The sequence below is a fragment of the Panthera tigris genome, chromosome B2 (assembly GCF_018350195.1).
Source record: "Panthera tigris isolate Pti1 chromosome B2, P.tigris_Pti1_mat1.1, whole genome shotgun sequence".
Lineage (NCBI taxonomy): Eukaryota > Metazoa > Chordata > Mammalia > Carnivora > Felidae > Panthera > Panthera tigris.
The window spans coordinates 143,486,227-143,508,871 of record NC_056664.1 but is presented as its reverse complement, the minus strand read 5'-3'; the positions used below and the strand labels follow the sequence as shown (position 1 = coordinate 143,508,871).

General features: G+C 48.3%; 1 protein-coding gene and 1 long non-coding RNA gene across 13 annotated transcripts in view; one reads left to right on the top strand and one right to left on the bottom strand.

Annotated features, from left to right (window-relative positions):
- Positions 1-1,992: 1,992 nt before the first annotated feature.
- MAP3K4 (mitogen-activated protein kinase kinase kinase 4) overlaps positions 1,993-22,645 on the bottom strand; it is a 109,989-nt gene continuing 89,336 nt past the window's right edge. For 3 of the 11 annotated variants that reach the window (XM_042987469.1, XM_042987470.1, XM_042987471.1), the window contains 12 exons: positions 20,773-20,869; positions 19,842-19,979; positions 16,618-16,718; positions 15,927-16,007; positions 12,838-13,029; positions 11,758-11,828; positions 10,658-10,774; positions 9,616-9,775; positions 7,307-7,429; positions 6,327-6,433; positions 4,252-4,431; positions 1,993-2,530 (listed from right to left, as the gene is read on the bottom strand). In XM_042987469.1, the coding sequence (XP_042843403.1) occupies positions 2,510-2,530; positions 4,252-4,431; positions 6,327-6,433; positions 7,307-7,429; positions 9,616-9,775; positions 10,658-10,774; positions 11,758-11,828; positions 12,838-13,029; positions 15,927-16,007; positions 16,618-16,718; positions 19,842-19,979; positions 20,773-20,869 (1,388 nt within the window). In that variant the 3' untranslated portion in view covers positions 1,993-2,509. Of the gene's footprint in view, positions 2,531-4,251; positions 4,432-6,326; positions 6,434-7,306; positions 7,430-9,615; positions 9,776-9,925; positions 10,037-10,474; positions 10,566-10,657; positions 10,775-11,757; positions 11,849-12,837; positions 13,030-15,926; positions 16,008-16,617; positions 16,719-19,841; positions 19,980-20,772; positions 20,870-22,645 lie in introns of those variants that run through there. The other 8 variants (XM_015544311.2, XM_015544312.2, XM_042987472.1 and 5 more) reach the window with 7 other exon arrangements.
- On the top strand, positions 13,507-20,778 carry LOC122238806. Of its 2 annotated transcripts, none has more exons than XR_006217994.1 (4): positions 13,507-13,901; positions 15,081-15,182; positions 15,933-16,087; positions 20,601-20,778. It is a non-coding gene; the product is annotated as an uncharacterized LOC122238806 (long non-coding RNA). The 2 variants fall into 2 exon arrangements; XR_006217993.1 differs by lacking the exon at positions 20,601-20,778 and adding an exon at positions 16,542-17,249.

Here is a 22,645-nt window from a genome sequence, read left to right as displayed (position 1 = left end):
GCAGGGTGGCTCAGACTTCTAAAGTTTATGCAAAATAACATCGCAAAACCACAGTACCCCACCCCCTGCCCACACGGGGCAGCGCCTAGAATGAGCGGTGCGCATCTGAGGCAGAAAGGCCGAGGCTCCAGGACAGGGGTGGCGGTGGGTGGGGCAGCTCCTCCTCCACTGCTCTGTCTCGTCCACAGTGGAAGTTAGGGAACGAGTCACTTGAAGTGCACGGTGAACCCTACCGACGTCACACATGACAATTACCTACAAACTGACGCTGAGCCTAAACATAAGAGCAGAAACCATGAAAAGTCTTTGAAGAAAACCTAAGTGTAAATCTTCATGACCTTGGGCCCGGTAATGATTTCTTAGATAGGATATCAAGAGAGCATGCAATAAAGAACAAGTTAATGAGCCAGATTTCAAAAGACACCATTAAGAGAAAAGACAGACGGGGAGAAAAAAGCGACTATAAATCATATCCCCGGTAAAGGGCTTGTGTCCAAAATATATAAAAACCTCTCACGATTCAATCAGACGACAACAAATACCCCAATTAAAAGATGGGCAAAGGACGTGAACAGACATGTCACCAAAGAAGATACAAATGGCCAACACGCAGGAGAAAAAATGTTCACCCTCCTCAGTGAAATGCGGACCAAGCCCCCAGTGAGCCAGCGTTTCCCACAGAGTGGACGCGATCAGAACGACAAGTCCCGTGGAGGTTATGGAGGAGCCAGAACCCTCGCACGTGGCCGGTGGGAGCGCAGGACGTGTGGCCACTGGGGGAACAGTTTGGCACGTTCTTAAAATACTGAGCGTGGATTCGCCACGTGGCCCAGAAGTCCCACTGCCGAGAGAGATGAAAACGTCTGTCCACGCGAACACGTGCGAGTGAATGTTCAGAGCAGCGCTGCCCCCGATAAGCAAAGCGTGGAGCTCGTCGGTGAAGAAGTCGCGTGTGCAGCGTCTGCACTCACTGGAGCGCTCGGCACCGCAGAGGAAGAAAGTCCCGGGGCGTGCAAGGGCCCGGATAAGCCTCAGAAGTACCAAGCTCAGTGAAGGAGGCCGGACGCAAAAGACCACGTACAGTCAAATTCGTCTGAACGGCATGCCCGGAAAGGGCGAGCTATCAGAAGAGGTGGCTGAGTGGTCACCTACGGCTCGGGAAGGGGGATCCAAGCGGATACGAGGCTTCTCCGTGGAGGGGTGTTCTGAGACGGACCGTGAAGACGGCCGGCTGTACAAACGTACAACTGATTACGGAGAGTCACCTAACGGTATCCGTCCAAGATCAGGTGAATTCTACCTCAAAGAGCTGTTTGAAAGAGCTGAAATGTTTTTAAAAAATCGAAGTGTCTGTATAATCCTGCTGTGATGCCAACGTTCTCTGGCCATTCATCTCTCGAAGGGGACTACCGCCCAGGAGGGAAGGTGAACGCACAACGTGCCGGAGAAATGAGCTCCCAGAGTCAGCCGTTCGGTGTCAGCTTCCGAAAAGATCTCAGGAAGCTTTAAGCTCAATCTTTTAAAAACTTAATCGCAAAAAAGAAACCAAAGAACACCATCAATGACATCTACTTTGGGCTAGTTTAGAGAACCAACTGCTGGAAGGTCACCTTCTGCCAAAGATGCTTTCTCCTCAAGAGCTCATTCGGCGGTGCCTACCACTCACCTGTCACCTCTCCATCCTGGGGTACACATCGATGGCCTCCATCCAGCATGCGGTAACGAGGCTTACCCTTTCACCCTCCCACACTGCCCGGGTGACGTAGGAGAATTTAAAGGGGCCCTCCTGCATCCTGAGTGGTGTTTCCTTTGTCTGCTTCACTCTTCACGAAAACCCAGGAGGTCCTAGGTCCTGAAGGACGGCGCCGGTCTCTAGTGCATCTGACTGCACCCCTTTGGTACGGGAACACACGAGTGAGAGCAACACACCTCTGTCTCAGGTAACGTCTAGGCCCTGAAGCTGATAACCATTAAGAGACCGTATAACTGAACTTTCCTAAAATAAACCATTTATTGAAAAAAGAACCTTTTTCTGAAATTTCATCAATCAGCCTTTGCGTAACAAGCCCGTGGCTTGCCAACGACAAAAGGGTAAGGTTTCACAGTCAGTGCACTCGACAAACAAGAAGTTTAACAACAAGGCCCAGGACACCGATAACACTACAACTGCTTTTGAACCTGGGAAGGTCAAAAATACTACACTGACGTCACGGTCCTCAGTCACACGAGAAACAGGTGACAGAGGCGATGGTCCGTGTACAGTAGTAATGGCACTTAACATGCAGCTTCTTTACCTCGTGGACACCGTCACGCGGAAGGGCCCCGCGCCGCATCGAACAGACAGGAGCAGCAGGACAAGTGACGCTTGTCGCCTGTGCAGTCTTCAGTCTTGGAAGGTTAAAAAGGCTTACACTGCTTCTCGGCACAGTCTCTATGTAAATATTACATACAGTAGTGATTGAGAGAATTCTCCGAGCACACACACCACCAGGCCACAGACCGACTGGCTTCATTCTTCATCTGTGCAAACCTGTGAGGGAGGCAGGAGAGAGCTGAACACGATTCACGGTCCCTGCACAACTCACGGTGAGTCACTGCCGCCGCCTCCACGTTCCCAGCGCTGAGCCGGCGGGGGGAGGCTCGGCTGGTGCGGCGAGTAAGGTCAGAGCTAAGTCACTGCTCTGTCGCCTGACCACTGAAAGCGGTAAGAGTCTGTCTGTATGCTTTATAACAAAGAAATTAGTGTCTTTTTAATCACAGATCCTTAATATCTACATAGCAAATCCAGCTGTCTGTTCCCTAATTCCACCCACCCATGAACGTGGTCACTCCTCTCTTCCGCATCGTCCTTTCCTCTATCGGGGGCTCCCCTGCAAGGCCCTTCCAGTGTTGTTTTCCCAGGGTTTCACGGGCACCCCACTTCTCCCTGGAATACTCTCCCAGCAACGTTCTGTCTCCCGGGTCTGCATCTGGGCCCCACTCTCTCCTGGGCGCGGGCCCGCAACACCTACGTGCCCATCTGAAGTCTCTGAGCAGACGTTCCAAACGCGCCTCGACCGTGATCTGCCACAGACAGAACCGCCACCTCCATGACTCAGCACCCCGCCAGCTGCCTCTACACCCCTCTTGGCCAACGGGGTCTCTAACCTGGTGACCCAAGCCGGGGCCTGGGAGCCGTCCTGGACCCCACCCTCACTCGCCTTTCTCAGCTCATCAGCTACTTGGTGGTGGCCATTTTAACCCCTAAATATTGCTGATAATTCGCCCCTGACCCCCCATGCCCAGCCTATTAGCTGTATCAGCAACTTCCTCACTATTCTGTTGCCAGAAGGATCATTCTAAAGCACTATTTACTATTATGCTTATAATAAAACTGAAATTCCTTCACGTGGCGCCTGCTTACTTTTCCAGCCTTACCTTTTACCAGTTTCCACATCCTAGGATCCATCTACACACACAGTTCCTTGACTGTTTTACCCTCTTCACCCTGCCATACCCCTCCCTCCCTGCCTGACCCCTCCAAACCCTCCCACACAGCTCAGGCATCTCATTCCAGAGCAAGCAATACCTGAGATTACCTAGCTGGATTAAACTGCTCTTCTCAGTGACCCCACAACATAGCACGCGTACCATTATCACAGCTCTGAACATACGGACTGCTCAGTCATTACTAACTCCGTCTCTACTCTCCCAGAATTTAGTCATTACTAACCCTGCCTCTACTCTCTCCTAGTAGAACTCAGTCATTACTAACCCCATCTCTACTCTCCTAGATTTGAGTCATTACTAACCCTTCTCTACTCTCCTAGAATTTAGTCATAGTCATTACTAACCCCATTCCTACTCTCCTAGTAGAACTCAGTCATTACTAACCCGGTCTCTACTCTCCTGGAATGTAGTCATTACTAACTCCATCTCTACCTCCTAGAATTTAGTCATTACTAACCCTGTACTCAAGCAGCCTACGCACTCTCCAGAGTAGAAACAGGGTCGTTCGGCCAGTTCCATTAAAAATTCCACTTAACAGCCTCAAGTGCACTGCAAACACACCCGGATGGATCAAGCAGAGGACCCCAATGAACACTTATCCCCCCAAAATAACATACAAAACCCCTTGGCATAATACGTTGACCTCCTTTCCATTCCAGATATAGGGATTTTATATCTAAGTTCCCAAATTCCTTCAGTGCCAGACATAAGCAGAACTCAAACACTGAAACATGAAAAACACTGTTCAGCGATCTGCCCAACCTTGACGAAGGCGTGGTCGAGGAGCTGGCTGGCCGTCCACCTCATCCGGGGCTCACTTTCAAGGCAGTGAGACAGGAAGTCCTTTCCTTCTGGGCTTAGTCTTTCAGGGATCGGTGGCTTGTGCCCCATGCCCACTTTATACATAATCTGGAAGTTGTGTTCATATTCATGCCAAGGCCTCTAAAAGAGGGAAAAAACAGGTTTTAATACTACATGGCCTTAAAAAAAAAATGAAACTTTCAAGTCTTTTCAGGCACCTCAATATTAATATATGCCAGAGGCCAGCGAACTTTTAGCTACAGAGCCAAACGGTAAATATTTTAGGCTTGCGGACCACGTGACCTCTACCACAACTCCTCAGTTCTCCCACTGTGGTGTGACAGCAGCCACGGAAGGTGTATAAATGAATGGGTGTGACTGAATGCCAATAAAACCTTATTTACAAAACCAGGTGGTCAGCGTAGGCTGCCGACCCCGTGTGGGTGTTGTTAGCCCAGCATTACCTAGAAGCCACATCATACGATAAAAAATGTAACATATAAAATGATGTAAATATGTCAAGAAAACATATAAAACTCAACAGTTATAGGGAATTACTACACTACCTTATTGAATAGTGAACATGAAATTCTATTAGTGCGAAGCTCTGGTTATTTTACATATCATAAAACATAACAATAAAATGCTATTTCATTCAGAGGCCGCAAGGTATAATACAGTTTCCTACTAATAACACGAGAGGTTTGTAACATCTTCTGCTTTACAAAAATGATGCTGCTGCACGTGCGCACGCACACACACACGCACGCGCACACACACACACACACACACACACACGATGGTACCTTTATACATTTGCCTCGTTTAGTAGTATTTTCATCAAAAAATGAATTTTTTTAATAAACTTTTTAACTTTTTTTAGTGCTCATTTATCTTTGAAAGACAGTGAGAGAATATGTGAGGCGGGGGAGGCGCAGAGAGAGGAGGACAGAGGATCCAAAGTGGACTCGGCTCCGAGCTGTCAGCACAGAGCCCGACGCGGGGCTCAACTCACGTACTGTGAGATCGTGACCTGAGCCGAAGTCAGATGCTTAACCAACTGAGCCACCCAGGCGCCCCCCAAAAGATAAGTTTTTAGACTTTGCAGGTACTCGGTCCTACAGAACAGCCTCATTGCCCTAAAAATCCTTGTGCTCGATCTATTCCCCCTTCCTTCCCTTTCCCACAGCCCTTGGCAACAACTGATCCTTCTACTGCCTCCACGGTTTTGCCTCTCCTGGAATGTCACGTGCTGGAATCACACTATACATAGGTGGTGTTTTCAGATCAGCTTGTCACGTGGTCGCGTGCTTTTCACGGTTCCTCCAAGTCGTCTTCTGACAGCTCATCTCTTTTCGTTGCTGCCTAATATTCCGTCGTCCGCATTTCCAGTTGGCTCATCCACTCACTTACTGAAAGACACCCTGGTTGCTGCTTCCAAGTCTGGCAAGTTATGAATAAAGTTGCCCTCACATGCCAGTTGTTGAGTGGACCTAAGTTTCTGGCTTCCTGTTTCCTTCTGTAGCTCCTCGCTTCTCAGTGTTTTAACTCCAGCTTCATACTTTTTTTATTCCCTCGTAAGAGTGCTCGAAGTTATAAATCTTATAAATATCTGGTTCCTAGTCTGTCACTCGTCTTCACAGTACTGTATCTTTTGACAGGTCACATTTTTTATTTTTTTATTTTTTTTTAAATGTTTATTTTTGAGAGAGAGACAGAGCACAAGTGGGGGAGGGGTAGAGAGAGAAGGAGACACAGAATCTGAAGCAGGCTCCAGGCTCTGAGCTGTCAGCACAGGGCCCGATGCGGGGCTCGAACCCATGAACCACGGGATCATTACCTGAGCCGAAGTCGGACACTTAACCGACTGAGCTACCCAGGTGCCCTGACAGGTCACATTTTTTAATCTTTAGTCGTGGCCTCTAGTTAGCAGATATGTCCGTGGTATTGATAATAAATGATACAAGCACACGTCCAGTCTTATCAGGGTACAGAGCCCCCCCGGGGGTTTGCCCCCAGGTGTGCCCCCCGCTTACCTTGCCAGTCACCATCTCTATGACGACGCACCCCAGACTCCAGATGTCAGCGGCACGCCCGTGGCCTTCTCCTTTTGCGCGAGTGATGACTTCTGGAGCCATGTATGCTTTAAAAGTCACAGATACGGGGATAGGAATAGGTTATAAACACAGTAGCACACGGTAATCAAGCCAACCATGGAATTAATATTGTCTAATATTCCACATAAAAGACACAACTAGTTTGCTGGGGGCAGGCAGGGAGATCTTTCTCTGAGTTATGTAATAGGAAATATCAAAAGCAACAGACATCTCGAATCAGTTTTCTGAGTGAACATTTTAAGAGGCTGAATTACTGTCTAAAGGACGATTTTTGAATAGCAAATCTTCAGATAAACTGTATTCACATTAAAAATGTGAAACCTGCACTACAAAAGAGGATGAAAAGCTTTATGCCACTGAACAGTCGAAACAAATTAATTACCCTTTCTGCACGTCCCTCTTAAAGGGGACAAAAGAGTGGACCGTGGTGAGGAGCAGGCCAGGTGTGGGCGTGGCTGTGTGGGTAGCACGTCCCCGTGTGTGAAGACATTCACTTACTCTTGGGTGTGCCTACCCACTCCTTTTCCTTTAGAAGGGCCGATAATGCTCCAAACTGCCTGTCTGCTTTAGACAGACATGAAACGGTCACAGGTGCTGGACAATCAAGAGGTTATGTTCGAAAAGGAAAAAACATACCAGCCCATACCATCGTGTTTAATATACATACGGCTGAGTTTGGGCTGGAATCGTTTAAACATCCCCCATGTGAACAACAAACGACAGTGTTCCGGGGAAGAGAAGGAGAACTTTCCTCCTGCCTCTCACTCTGGGGGAAAAGGTGTTTAGAAACCCTCCTCCCTGTTCCCGGGTCGAGCTGACAACAGGGGTGATGGAAAGCCCAGACGGCAAGCGCGCTGTAATGAGTCGCCTTCGCAAAGCCCGATCGGGCCAGTCCCTACCTGCGGTCCCCAGGGTGCTATTCACTTCGCCCGGCATGGTCTGTGCGTTGTTTTTAAGCTTTACGGAGCATCCGAAATCCCCGAGCTTGATGAGTCCAGACGAGGTGAGGAAGATGTTGGCCCCTAACCGGAAGAAGAAGGGCACGCAGGTGCATTTAAGCTTGCACGGTAACCAGAACTCCCAGGGACTTGCTTCACAAACTGAATTACACAAAGCTTCATAAAACTCCACTTACAAAGATAATCACAGAAAGACTCTTAAGCCTTATTCGCAAATGTTAATACAAAGCAATTTTAATATCCGTACAAACAGCTTTGACCGATAGGTTCTGAAGTGAAATACACGCACAAACTCTGACACTAAAAACCCAGAGACAAAAAGGAGCTGTGTATATGGTGCAAATGCTGTCGGTCCCTGAAAACAGTGGGCGCGGACGGAAGGCCCGGCACACGCACCGCTGCCCCGTAGGCCGACCGAGGCCGCCCTGGGCGGACGTCACCCTCTCCCTGAAGAGAACGCTCTGCCGCCTGCTTCTGTCTCTACAAGCAACGTGCCTCGCGTACCCCAGCTGGAGTCCGGGCTTACGCTCCCGGCTCCGGGCAGCTCGAGGCTCCACGATCTCTCCGGCACCGTGCGTCCTGTGGCACCTTCCTCAAAAAGCATGATGGAGCCACTCGCGTTAGATAAGCAGCCACACGATGAGCTGACATCTAACAAGGAGTCCTCAGCGCCCCAGTGCTCCCAGGGTACGCTGTCCCCACAGCGGACTCGACAGCGCTAACTTCACGACTCTGGAGCTGGCCCACATGTGCACACTGGCGGTGCTGAATTATAACAAATGTCACAAAGACACAAGTGAATGGATTGATTCAAGGACCCTGGCTGTGCCGACGACAGGAAGGTACCATTTTGTGACAGGGGTCAGAGACAGAACAACTGCAAACAGGCAATGCCGTGGCCTGACAAAGAACCAATTAAACAAGTGCTCAGAATGACCCCAGCAGCGGTGTCGGCAGACGGGCAGGTGGGGAGGCAAGGAGACTGGAGGACGCTGGGGATTCAGGGCAAGCCACTGCAGAGAGGGTGGACAACTCTTACACCCAGACCAAAGCAGGTTCTGGTGTAATCCATCCCCGCCCCGGGTCTAGGGCCCGGCTGGAAGTCAGCCAATTCTAGAGTGAACGTGTTTAGGCTGGCCTCAGGCTGTGTGACAGAGTGGAGTCCTTTACTCGAGGACCCATGGGAGACCAGTAATTCGTCACTTGAATTACCTCGAAGACTCCCAAATACAAAGGCCAGGGGCATACGCCAGAGGGACAGTTCTGAGACCAGCAGGACCATTCCCCTCACGCCAGAAAACAAAAGCGCTTCAAATCAATCAGCGTGACCAAGTCAGTCATTGGCAGAACTCTATACTGGAGGAGGCTGGCGTCAATAAACGCTCTCGCCCAGGACACGGCTTCCATCTCAGACTCACTGTCACTTCACACATTCATGAGGTCCACATGGAAATACCAAAGAGTCCGGACACGGGGAAAAGAGCTCCGGCAGTGAACGTCTAGTAAATACACAAGCTTGGCTAAATCAGCCTATAAAAATAGCAAATTTCTTTTTTTTTTTTTGAAAGTTTATTTATTTCGAAAGAAAAAGAGAGAGAGCACAGGCAGGGAAAGAGCAGGGAGAGAGGGAGAGTGCGAGAATCTCCAACAGGCTCCTTGCGGTCAGTGCAGAGGCTGATGTGGGGCTGGAAACCATGAACCCTGAGATCGTGACCCGAGCCAAAGTCAAGAGTCAGACATTTCACTGACTGAGCCCTGCGGGTGCCCCGCAAATGTTATTCTTAGAAAACAGACCTCACTGAAAAGAGTGTGACCCGCAAAGAGCAGACTTATCGGCTCATGGGTGGAGACAAGTGTTCTACGTGGCCTCTCGATACTGGGCTCTTTGTGGAAGCATATTGCCAGTAAGGGTACTTCTTTGTGGAGAACTGACGTGTGGGAGTGGGAACGAGTGTCTTGGCAGCAGCCACGTTCTGGTGCGGGGCACCAAGGAGTCTGGTCTCCGGCAGCCAGGTGAGTATGGGGATCACCTTCGTTTTAATGTTTAGTTTGAGAGCAAGAGGGAGAGCGAGAGCGACAGCGAGCGAGCGAGAGAGCGTGCGCAAGCACCCGCATGTAGGAGAGGGCAGAGAGAGAGAATCCTAAGCGGGCTCCGCGCGGAACCCACGAACCGTGAGATCGTGACCTGAGCCGAAATCAAGAGGCAGACGCTGAACCGACTGAGCCCTCCAGGCGTCCCAGGGGGTTACCTTTAATGTCTCGGTGAACTATGCCGTGCTCGTGGAGGACGTTGATGGCAACGGTGATCTGCTTTGAATACAGCCTGATGACGTGCTCCTGAAGTCCCAGCCTCGACACCTCTTCTAACGTCCCCTCGTCACAGTACTCCATGAAGATGTACATTTCTTCCTGCGGGTGGAAGAAGACGCAGCCGCGTGTTCACACGTATGCTAAGCGAAGAATCTGGAAAACGTCACAGGTCACACCCCAAAGGAATCTTCTTTCTAACGGTAGGCTACACCTGTCCTCCTCGACACTGAATCTGTCTTGTAGCAGCCATTTCTCGCTCCTGCACACAGGTGTCTGCCCGCCTCCTCTGTCTGGAATTATACAGCTGGTTGGGACAAGAACGTCTTCTCCAAATCGCAGGTGATAAGTGTCCATAAACCTCTGAAACGAAGTCTGCTATATAATCTCAGACAGGGACCAACAGGGCTGTCCCTACGAATGTATTATTAAGTACTGAAACACATCCTTTTCAGACACGAATCTGTTTGGGAAAACATTAAAAATCACCGTTCAACTTCCCCCGGAAGTTCAGACTCCACCGGGACGCTCCAAGTTATCCTCTTTCCCTCCAAGTGTTTACTTCTAAACACAAGGGGGGAAACGAATCTGAGGCTGTAACGTTCTCGTTTCACAATGGGCCCTTACACACGTGTAAAAGGAAAATCAGCGTTACTCGATAGCGCACACAACAGCGGTTCAGTGAAAACTGGGGGGAAAGTAACGCGCTGTGTAAGGGGCACGTTGGAAGAATCTTCTGACTGGCAGGATGGGTTTCAGTGCTTTATAATGTCGGGTTAACGACTACAGTCTACAACTTACATTTTAGGAAGAACTCCTCTAGTTTCAGAGAGAAGGCAGAAATGATGTAACTCATGGAGATTTCCTGATAATTAGGCAAAGTTACTGTGCTCTGAAATGAGAAGACCTGTGATGTAGAACAGGACTCCACCTGCGCCCTTAACTGATTCCTCACACAAAACCGTGTGACCAAAGTTGGCTTACTCTATGCAGCTCCACACCAAAATACCGAACCAGATTGGGGTGTTTGATGCCCTCAAAGATTTTCAATTCGTCTGCAGTTTCCTTGATAGTTTTATGGTCGTTAGGTTGAAATCGAATCTGTGAAAAGAAAACCATCGATTAGCGTCAGTCCTGCCACAAACCAGGACAAGACACCTTTCGAACGCGGGGGCCGGGAGGCCGTCTCCTGACGTTTGTACCACCCAGACCCACGGGACTACGGTCATTGTCTTTGTGACTCGATTTTGGGTCTTTCTTTCCTTTGTCGGGCCACGCGAATAAAATGCGCCTGCTTTACGATACTGATGAGCGAGCAACCTGCTCACGGGATCACACTCCGAAGTGCGGACCAAACTCACAAAACCACTAGACGGTCAGTAGGCGATCACAGCTGTCTAGGTTCTGGGAAGGCAGAGATGAGAGAGGATTCTGCCCTCAGGACGCTTCCGGCCAAGTGACAATGAGGTTGAAGGAGCAGGGCGGGGAAGAGCCACGCGGGGAAGACACGAAATGCCCCGGGAGCTGCGAAAGGGAGGCCCGGGGGCTGCGCGGGGGGCTGTTGCGCCCACACGAACGGCCGTGGCAGCCCCACACTCGTCCTCCACTCGAAGGGCTCCTCTGCCCTTCGGAGTCCCGAAGCGTCTCCCCACGAGCGACAACGGTATCCGTTTCCCTGACGGGCCTCCTCGGCTTTTCCCGGCTCCCCCCCATCCTAGGTGCAGCTGTTTCTGAAGCCGATTGCAGATGGCTCCTCCCCGGACTCCCCGCCAAGACGCTACCGTTGTCACCGTGCTCTGGGTCTTCGGCTAACTCTGCCTGCCTCCCCGGTACGGCCCCGAGCATCCCCGCGTGGGGGCAGAACCACGTGTGCACCGGTCTCAGCAGCCTCACCGGGATCCGCACTGGAGTCGGACACCCCGTTACTCTGCCGTCTCGGTGTATCTGCCCAGACGACGCAACACGGAGGCACCCGAGTTGGCTCTGTGCGCTAAGAAGGCCTCACAAACGAGCTGCTTTACCAAATCTCTGTCTCACAGAGAGCCTCCGAACAGAAGGGCCTCCGGGAAGGCCAGACCACTCACCTCCTTCATAGCCATCAATTCGCCAGTGTCGACACTGATGCAGGTGTAGACCTTCCCGTACTGCCCCTCCCCTGTGAACAGAACAAACACACTGCTCTCAGTCACCAAAGCTAAGTCATTTTAAGTCACTCAGATGTACAATACTCTTTTGAATTCTGGATCTATATTCAGACACCTACAGTTATGCTTACCTAGAGTCTACTATCGCAAGACCCAAAACGTTTCTGAATGTCCCCCAATAACCGAAAGCCATCTCTTCGCTGTGCCTTACCTGTAAATACCTATAAAGAGTAGAAGTGATTTTGGCAAACCCCGGAAGAGGTACGAAGGTGCACACTCTGAGCCCTTATGACCCTTCAGGAGGTCAGGGTCAGGGTGGGGCACGGGGAGTAGCCAGGAGTGAGCCTGTGTGCAGGAGTGGATACTGCACCAACGTATCTTTGGGGACATTAAACTAAGGGCATATATGGCTAAGACTGGTAACAGTAATTGATAACATTTCTACAGCACTTCATTGTTTCCAGTGTTTCCTGCGCCTATGGATAGCTCTACGGAAACTTCAGGGTCCCGGAGGCTCCCAGAGTCCTATATTACAACTGCGTTTGCCTCATCAGACCTAAACACTCCATAGATCGATGCATTTAAAAGAGGGAAGGATCTGAGACATCATCAGGCTCCTTCTGTCACACAATCTCCCATGAGTTATTTCACCTGGAAATGAATTAATAGGCAACGTTTTAGGAAAGACTGTCTCTATTTGCATCCAGTCTCTCTTCGGTAATGTTCTTGAGGGAACACGATCGTAAGAATATCAACTGGAACAAATGGCTAACTGGCAACTTCTGGAGTTATCAAGCAAAACCAGTCGGTTTAATGAGCCACTTAAAAATCCAAAATCTCCTCTCATATTGCTCTTAGAACACATTTTACAGATATATGACATTTGCACATACAAAAAACCAGAACCCTCTGCAAAAGATCTGCCACGTCTATAAGAGAAACGGCTTGAACCTAAAGACGTGCAATTATTGCCATTTCTAAGAGAGGCGACCTTTGTGTCACGTTCCTCAGTTTCCTTACCAATTTTGTTTCCTCTTTGCCACTTGAAGGTCACCTTCCTCAAGCCTACGTGCATAACATTATCATAAGATTTAGGGGTATCACAAACTTGACCAATGATATTCTTTCTCCTCATTTCTCGATACCTCTTTTCTTCGAACAATCGGACCGACTTCTGGATAGCCTCTATGGGTCCTTGTTTGGAAGCAGTGTCTGCAGAGAGAATCACAAACGCAGGAGTCCCCAGTCACTAGCGGTGAGTCGACGTCCGGCAAATAATCACAGAAACAGAGCACTGCACGTGACCACTGCCGCACGGCAAGGCACAAAGGAGCAGGTGTGTCCAAGAGCTCCCGGCACCGCCCCCCCCCCCCCCCCCCCCCCCCCCCCCCGTGCACAGGTACATACATAAAACACAGGCTAGTCAGGCACAGCGGGTGCCTTCCTCCCCCCAGGCTGTGGCTTGGCAACCTCCCACCTGCCTCCAGCCTCTCCTGTCTCCAATCCACTCTTGTTGGCCAGATCTGTCTAACTAGCACGTAAAGTTTGATCATGTTCCTTTCCTACTTAAATTTATTTCATGGTTCTCAACAACCTGTTTACCAAAAATCCAAGTCTTTCCCACAGGATTCGGGGCCGTGTGGAATTTGGACCCAGTTTACCTTTCCCAGTTCACTTTTACAAGTAGTCTCCTTCTATTCTCCTACCACAGGTCCCAGACAAGCCAAACCGAACACACTCCTAGAACACGGCAAGCCGTTCCCCACTCCCAAGCCTATGTTCCCACTTTCCTGCCTGCCCGAAATGCCTTTTTCCCGCCACAGTGCCTAGGGAGTAACCTCACCCCTCACAGCTCCGCTGAAGTACCACACCTTTCTAGCAAGCATCTCTGATGAGAAGGGAAGTCAGTCATCCCTTCTCTAGAAAAAGTCCAGAGCAAAGGTTCTGGAACCAGAATGCCTGGGATAAAGCCCCAACCTCGCCATATTCCACATGTCTGACAATGGGCAAGTTAACTGACTTCTTTATATATCCAGTTCCTAATCTGTGAAATGGGAGTAAAATATCTTGAGTACAGAGCTATTGTGAGTATTTAATGAAATCACACATGTAAAGCGCTAAGCCTTGTGCCTGAGACACAGCAATACTCAGGAAGATTCAGCTACTATTGTTCCTATTCCTTATTTTTTCATCTGTCTCTATATCTCTAGTTCTCCAACTTATTTGATTATGAAGGACAGTGAGAAGTAACTTTTACACACACAGGTATCTGAACAACAGTTTCATAAAACAGTGAAACAGACTCCATCCTATTTTTAAAATTTTTTTTACATTGCATTTCTTTAGTAGCATTGGTTCTATATAATCTTGATTATCCGTATTAATTACAATTGTAATTGGAGTAATTTTATTTCCTACAGAGATAGAGAAAACTGGGAAAAGGATAATATTATGTTATACATAAGATAAACACGGCTCACAAGTACATGCTGTATCCTTCTTGCCTTAAGAAATGTAAATAGGTATGCGTGACTATTAGGAGACATCCTGATTTTTTAAATGCTGACTTTCCGACCCTCCTAACCGATGTGTCACAACCCCCAATGTGAAAAGCACTGCTTCATTCACGTACCCATTACAGCAGCCCTCATACCATATCCTAGCTATGTAAGAGCCTGAATTTCCGGCCAGCAAAGAGAGGACCAGGATGGCTCTGAGGTTAACGCCGAGAAGAGAAATTCCCAAAGGTGCATCATGTTCTAACTGTAGTTTCTCACTACAACCGTTTCTTTAAAACATGAATCGCTGTTCCCTCTACCTCAGTAAATGACACATCAAGTCTACTGGGCTCTGAACGAGACTTCACAGCTACTAGGCCATGGACTCCACGGTCAAATATTTCTGGGAAAGGGTTTTTTTTTTCTTTTTTTTTACAGTAAAAACTTCTCAAGATTTCTCCATCTCTGTGAATGTGAACTGTAAGTCTCCCAACAGTTCCCAAGTTCTCTTGACCACAAAGTATTTGTTTTGAAAATCGTCACAAAGACCCGGTAAGCGTGGGAACTAGTGATTATGTGAGAGCCAGTGGAGACACCCTCTTGCCTGTCTCCCAGGCTCAAGCCTGTGGATCCCCTGCTCCAAACCCTCCAAACGCACCGCACCTGCCCCAGGCCTGGCCAAGACTGCATCAGGGTCATTTCCTTTTTTTAAAATCCCACCTCAGCCTGATGTGTGACCATCTCCCCATTTCCTCCCCACTCCAGGCCAGCAGCTCGCTCCACGCCGGTGTCTTCCTCACTCCTCCTTCCCACTCGCCAAACACACCAGCAGCTCAGGAGGCTGCAAGGGCTGCCCGCCGTCCCTGGGTAAGGCCTTAATCCGTCATTGAAGACCGACCATGGTCTGACTTCCCCCAACACCTTCAAGATCATTTCCGTTTCCGGCTACACTGCCCCATACAGCTGCTACATTCTTTAGACACTGGGCCTCCAGATGTGTTTTTTATTCTGTACTTTGCCCCCTGGCTTGATGCAAACCTGTTTTTTCTTTAAAAGCCAGCTCAAGCCTCACTCCTCCATGAATCCCCCCCGCCCCCGGCCCCAACTATTCTCGGCTTTGGTGGGCAACATACTTCCACGGGGCGCTGAGAGGTAAGAGTACTGGACTCGGAGACAGCACTGTACACACGGTGGTCCTAGCTCTGTCAGTTATCACGTTCACCAAACTATCTGGCTTCTCAGAAACTTTATCGCTTAACATAAGATAGGAACAGTTACTCATTTCACAAATATTAATTATATACCTATCACCTACAAAGAATTATGCCAAGGGCCCACTCAAGGTGACACATAGAATTAACCATCACATGTATGCTTAAAGAATACAAAGATGCATAGAACACGTCCCGGATCCAAAGGAGCTTATAATTTATTAGAAGAAATAGGAAATGTATACAAACATGCTACACACAAGAAAGTGATGTCACAGGTCTAAAAGAAATCACTAAATATTAATTTAGAAGGTCTAGTAATTCAAAAGCTAACGCATGTTTTAGCTGAAACTATTCACTCGATGCTTAAACGTTTTAAGTTCAACATTCTCTCTCTTACCTTTAGTCTGGCTGATAAGTGTCCGAAGTTCCCAACTTCTTCGAGCTGACCCACTTGAATCACCTTTTGGATATGCTGGTTCTGCAGGAAGTATGTTTTTCACACAAGTTAAGATTTACGACACAGACGCAGCTGATGTAATTGAGAGCAGGACTGAAGTGGTGAGTGGCAATGATTAGTTACCATCAACCCGTCCTTTCTGGTAATTTCTAGTTGAGGTGAGTATGAGAAGCTGTCTCTATAATCAATTCTAGAAAAGTGTACCAAACGAAGAAGCTGCCCGTGGTGTTACATGACTTTAACTACATGAACTTTCCATAAGTAACAGACAACGCAATACTGAGCAGACGTTAGATTGTTTAGGGACACCCCCCGCCCCCGACACCTCAAGAGGCCTTGCCTGGTAATAAAACCTCAGCATACCATTAACACACACAGTGTCAGTTTGTTTTTTTAAGTGGATGAGAGTGCTTGGCAATTAAAGTATCAGAGATCATGATCTCTGATACAGCTAAAAAAGCTAAAAAAAGGCATCTGTATTAAAAAGCCAGCATGCTGAGCATCAAATGTCTGAGAGTGCTGCCGCCTCTGTCTTACTCTTCACTTCTTTCTAAGGCATCAACAGTGGAAGCCGGTGAAGTGAGGCAGAGGATTCAGCCGGTCGGGGTCACAGCCAAGGCCTCACACTCACCATCGCGCTCCTCGGTGGGGCTTGAGTGGCGGCTCAAGGACCGAAACTGTAACTCCGCAGCTATGGAGGCCAGCCGGTCGTTCTCAGGGACGCTGGAACCCCTGTTTCGGTATTTTTAAAAATTCAGCTGTCAATTCAATGGAACCGCAAGTGAAAGCTCCGTGAGATTCTCCTAGAGCGGTGATTCTCAACTAGGGGTAATTTCTCCCGCTGGGGACACTGGCATCTAGCGAGTAGAGGATAATGCAAAGGACGGCCCCAGATAACGAATTTTGCACCCGGAACAACAGTGCTGCTACTGAGAAACCCTTCCTGGAGCTGGGAAGTCAGTCGGATTTTTATCCTCCACTGCTGACACATGAGAACCTGACTGTGTTATGCTGTTTTAAGTTAAAAACAGCAAAAATAAAACCAAAACAGTATTTATTGAACTGCTATTGACTTGTGTAGAAACTCCATCATTTCAGCCCAAGATGGATAAAATTATTAGTCAAACTGGCTAATATTTAAAATTATGATCATACTATATATTTATGGGCTTAATTCCATTTAAAATGTAAAATTATTACATGATTCAAAGATTTCAAACCTCCTAATAAGAAAATGGAAGGAAACACCTAGTGACTTTTTAAGCAGTAGCCAAGCAAAGGTGCAGGACAGCAGGAAGCTTAGCACGGAAAGAACAAGGTTAATTTGCTGCTTCTCCAGAGTAAAGTGAAGTGTGTTTAGAAATCCAGAATGAATCCAAAAAGAGTAAAGCCCAGAATTAAATAAGGGCAGTGCTAAAACTGTTATTCAAACAATCCACACTAAATATGGCATTAGTTTATTAACAAGTTTAGTATTTTGTACACGAATGATATTATGAAGTATGGTAGCATTTATGCTCTTTTTCATGATATGCTGAATGGATTTAAGGCGACATGGTCTACTGAACACATGTTCACAAATGACGCCGTAGGCAATGCTTTTTTATTTCCCTAAACTCTCAAATCCAGTGTAACACTTGTAAGTCTGAAGAGTAGGGGGCATCCTCTGTGCCATGTAGCTCATCAGAGAGTCCTGACACCATCTCCTGGGAACAGCACTGATGCTGAAGTAAAGAAACACACGACTCCTAAACCAAGGACACGTCACTCAACACGCCTCTGTTCCTGATTTCCCAGACATGAGATCAGCCGATTCCACACCCTCAGAGATCTTTGCTAGGGCAAAAGGCAAAAAAATATCCTTAAATGAGGTAGCGTGCCGGTGAACGTCTCACTACCCGCTGTGACTCCCAGTTTCAGCGGCGGGACGGCCGGCTTGGCAAAGCCGTGAAAAATTAACCATCGGTCTCGCAGACCGCTACGAGCCAGTTCCAAGGAGAACAGCGCACGAAAGTTTTATCAACAACGTCAGGTAACTGAAGCCCAGCCTGTTCCCTAAGTCAAACCCAACCAAATCAAAACATTTCCGGGATGCCCTGGGGCACAGTGACAACTCCCGGGGCAGGAACCCAGAAAGTCTCTGAGATGCGGGGGGGAGGGGGGGGGGGGCCTGCACGCCGTGAGGCTGGGGCGGTCCTGCGGCCCCGGAAGTTCCAGCCTCGCGAGAGTTCCCCACAGCGCACTCGCCAACCGCGGGCTGTACACACTGAGGCTGCGCAGCAGCCGGCCACCCCGGGGTCCGCCCCGCAAGTTCCCGTCAGCCGAACTGGGCAGGCGCAGGTCCGGGACGCAGGAGGGCCTCGCTGCCCTCTGCCCACGGTCACACGTACGCCGCCAGAGAGTCGCGACAGCCTCATCCTCCGGAAACAGTGGCCTCGAGACGGCACACTGTGACGGCAGGGAAATCCCTGCGTGTCCAGAAGCATCATCGGGAAGATGAAGAATACTTACGAGACGCTGCTCGTAACATGCTGAAAAAGCCTAAGACAACGCACAGGAAGGCCAACCACACGTACTTGGCCTTCAGACTAGTAACATCCGCTCAGCGTACCACTGCCACTCACAGATGCCTTCGGCCAGACTTCATGACCCTCGAGGACTGGGGCGCTCCTCCCCCCTCCCCTCTGCAGTTCTGCAGGAATGTTGTGAGGACGCGGACGCGGCAGGCGCGGGAGCCAGCACCGCCGCCCTGGTGGAGTGTTCTGGAGTCTGCACTGGGGGGGCAAGTCGCTTCCATTAACCCCGTGTGACACTTGTATAAGAAGCATTGCATCAAGAACAGTATCTGTAAAGGTCTGCCCTGCAACGCTCTAAACATAAGTGAAGAAGGTGAAGGGGAGTCCGCTTAGGGTTAACTGTTAATTGTTTTAGTCGACAGCTTAAGCTGTAAAGTATGTGGAATTTTTTAGGTGATCTGTTATTTTAATGAAGGAGAACAATGGAACCGCAGTAGCTTTAGACTTCTATAAAGTACGTCTAAAAACAAGTTGGTGTGTCTTAGGTTCTAAAACTGTACGTCATCTTTCTGCCAATGACCTCCTCGTATCTCTTACGAGCACCGAGTTTCTTTACGGTTTTGTCTGTTTTGATTGGATTGCCCTCAACCCCTGGAGTTTGACTCTGTCACCACGTGTATCCGAAGACGAGCACAGAGACGGTGTGTCCCCTCTGCCAGACGGAGGGGTGTCATGAAGAGTGACTGAATGGCTTTTCTCCACTAAGTGTAGGAGACTTGGCTGAAATCCTCTGTCAGAACGACTAGAACGGGTGCAGAGACTTCGTGCAGGAGACCTCCGTTTTCAGGAGCTCGCCAGCGGTCTGACCGCTCTCTCCAGAAAGGACGCTTTTCTCCGTAGAAGATACCAACCTCACGAACTCACTTGTCCACTCTTATACACTACTTCTAGTCAAGGATTATATAAATGAGGAGAGCGGGTTAGGAAAGTGACCCTCCTCAAAAACAAATCCCCACCGGAGGGTATTAACTAGATGCCATCTCTGAACCAGTACGGGGCGGGACCCCTCAGGAAAGGCGCTACTTGCCCAGATTCTCCTGTCCCCTTCGGTGGGAACTAGGTTCTCTCGTCCGATACTCTCTCAGTGGACTTGTTACTGGTCATTTTGGTTAATGTTTAGCTCCAAAGAAATACCGATCAGGCACACTGTCTCCTCGTGCTGCTGGGCGCGAGAGCCTTTGAGTCGGGACACCCCACGGGCGAATCCCAAAGCCCAGGCCACTGCGGACGTGCACAGGAGGGGGACCCAGGGGACGTGGAGCCGGTGCAGGGTGACTACCTGGTGTCATGGGCACCGCTGATGGGTTTGGGCGGCACAGCGTCGCTGCCGGAGGGACCGGGCCGGCCGGCGGCGGCCACAGTGACGGCAGCAGCAGGGCCGCCGTGGCTCCGCGCGTCTGAAGGCACGCTCCGGGTGCTGGCACGAGAAGAGAAGCTTCAGGAACACAGGTGAGGAAAGGGAACGGACTCTTGAATCGTTTTCAGTTAGAAATAAAATAGGGTGAGGAAGGGAAAAATATTTAAAAATATAAAATGCAGAGTTTTCTTTGAGATTCAGGTCTAAGTATGAAGAAGAAAAAAACTCATTATTTTGAAAAGTAATTGTGGTCTTCTCCTAGCAAATACTGTCAAATAAAATTAACTTTTAAAAAGTGATCCTACGGGGAGAGAAAATGCTCACTCCCTCAAGATGCAGAAATGCCACCACATTCGAGGGAAAGACTTGGTACGAGAGTTCCAGAACTCACGGTAGTATTTAAGTTGCTTTGAGGTTACATAACACGCATAATAGTCAAGACTGAAAAGATCATTCCAATTGTTTCACCACTTCTAAACTGACGTTTAGGATGGTTTTTCAAATGTTTATTATGCTATGCACACTCACATTTGATTTCCTAAGGTCATTTTCAAAGAAAAGAAAAAGAATTATTCCAAAGCCGGTCAGCATTTAGCAGCCTGAAGTTATAAATAAGCAGAGACACTAAGTTATCTTGAAAGGAACAAGTCTTGTAAACTTGCATGTCTTTTTCTCTTGCAGCTAAGGCACTGTGGTGTATTTCAAGATAAGGCAACAAAGAGCTTTTAAAAAAGGCTGAAGGAGGACACGGAAGGGATACTTAGTTACAGAGCAAGCACCCAGGAGCCCAGAGAGTGAGCATGCACGTCAGAGGAGGAGTCATAAAGCAAATGACTAGCTGAGCACCAAATACCTGAATCCCTCTGGAGTCGGGATAATCAGATGTGGGTTAGGAGGGTCACTGTGGCATCGCGGCACCTTCACGGGACGGGGACTGTTCCGATGGATGGCTGCCAGTGACAACGGAGACAAATGCAAAGTGTTAAAGGGGTGGACAGAAGATGCCGAACCAGACAACTTAGCAGAAACGGGATGGGCCTTAATTTTGCTGGTGACCAAAATAAATCCATTACATGAGTAAGAAAATCGTACTATACCTATGCTCATATTGGGGAAAACATCGCTTTTTAAAAGTTAGTAAAAGTTACATCACACAAACTTTTAGCCGTTGAAAACATTTCTTAACATCCCGGAAAAAAAGTACACAACGGATGCAGAACAAACAACGTGGCCCATGTTAGAGACCGCACCGTGGCAGCTCCAGTGAGAAAGGGCTCTTTCTGCTGGCTACACTTTTTGAAAGATTCTGGTCCATGCTGACGCCTCAACAGGCTCTGAGTCAGGGAGGGTCGCTGTCATTTTCCTGAGTACGTGGAGTTTTATTTAATTCTTTTAAATCTAGAATGAGGAGGACCAGGCACAGTTTAAACAGGTTATTCTTTTGTTCAGAACACATTTTCTTCTCTTCTTTGTTTAAATATTCTGGCAAAAACTGGATAAAATTTACAATAAAAATTTAAAGGGATAACCTTACCTCATGATTACAAAAACGCTGATAGCTGTCCTTTCCCCGTAACTAGACAGAGCTAGTGTTGCACACGTATTAAATTGTCTATTTCACCCTGACATGTTGTCCCCTTACTTCTGACTCCGTTTTAACTCTCCTTAATTTTGTAAATGTCCTATTTTCTTTTTATGTGAATAATTTTACTCCACGTGTTTTATTCACTCCATATATGCTTTGTCCTAAGTGGAAACACTTCCTTCTTCATGGTTTTGGTTTCTTTTCAGTAACATTACACAGGAAAGACAGCAGAAGTCCCCCAAATGGAGAGATCTGAAGGGAAAACTTGCAAAATAAAAATCAAGCAATTGTTAAGAAAAAAGTCAAGCAATTTGTGCCTCTGGCTCATTATCTCAACAATTACAGTAGTAAATAAAAAAACTCCAATTGTAACAAAGATAAAAAGAAACAAAACAATAAAAATGCCTTGGAGAGGATGGTGATGTCTTTAATTGGTGGTATCTTTAATTCGGCAAACGTACTGGGAACTTCTGAGTCAGAATCTGCTACACACTTTCCCCATAAAGGTATAAAAGAAATACCTGCTGCTAAAACACATGTCCCCAAGTCTTACGTTCCTCATCACAAAACAGAACATTTAAGAGTATATACAACCAACTGCTGAGAAACTGGTCTTTTATTGAAAAGAAAATCCGAACAGCCAATAAAAGGAAAATAGATGCTCTAATTTCACTGGCAATGTTTACTAGAGAGATGTTTTTCAGGGAAAAAACGAACAAAACAAATGTCCCCAAGGAAATGGTGCAAAAAATCGCAATACCCCCATCATAGACAAAACGAAGCCACTAAAGAGAATGAACCGGATCCATTCCTATTGACAGGGAGGAATTTCTACGATTGTCAGATAAGAAAACCAAGAGATTACTCTCCGATGTGATCCAGCTTTTATACAGTGAAGCGAACGACCCTATCCACGCTTGTGTGATTACAGGAGCAGAGCCACACACAGCAGAACGCGCCCGCGCAGCTCCCCGAGCACACGGAACCGAGGGGAGGCCACACACCGGGCCGTGCTCCGTGGCTACGAGCGCAGAGCACAGGGAGAGAAGACGGTACACAACGGAACGACAGCTGGTGTGCTCTCCATTCACTAACTGCCCTCGTAAGGGAAGGGCACAAAACGAGATGCGGACGGCTGCCG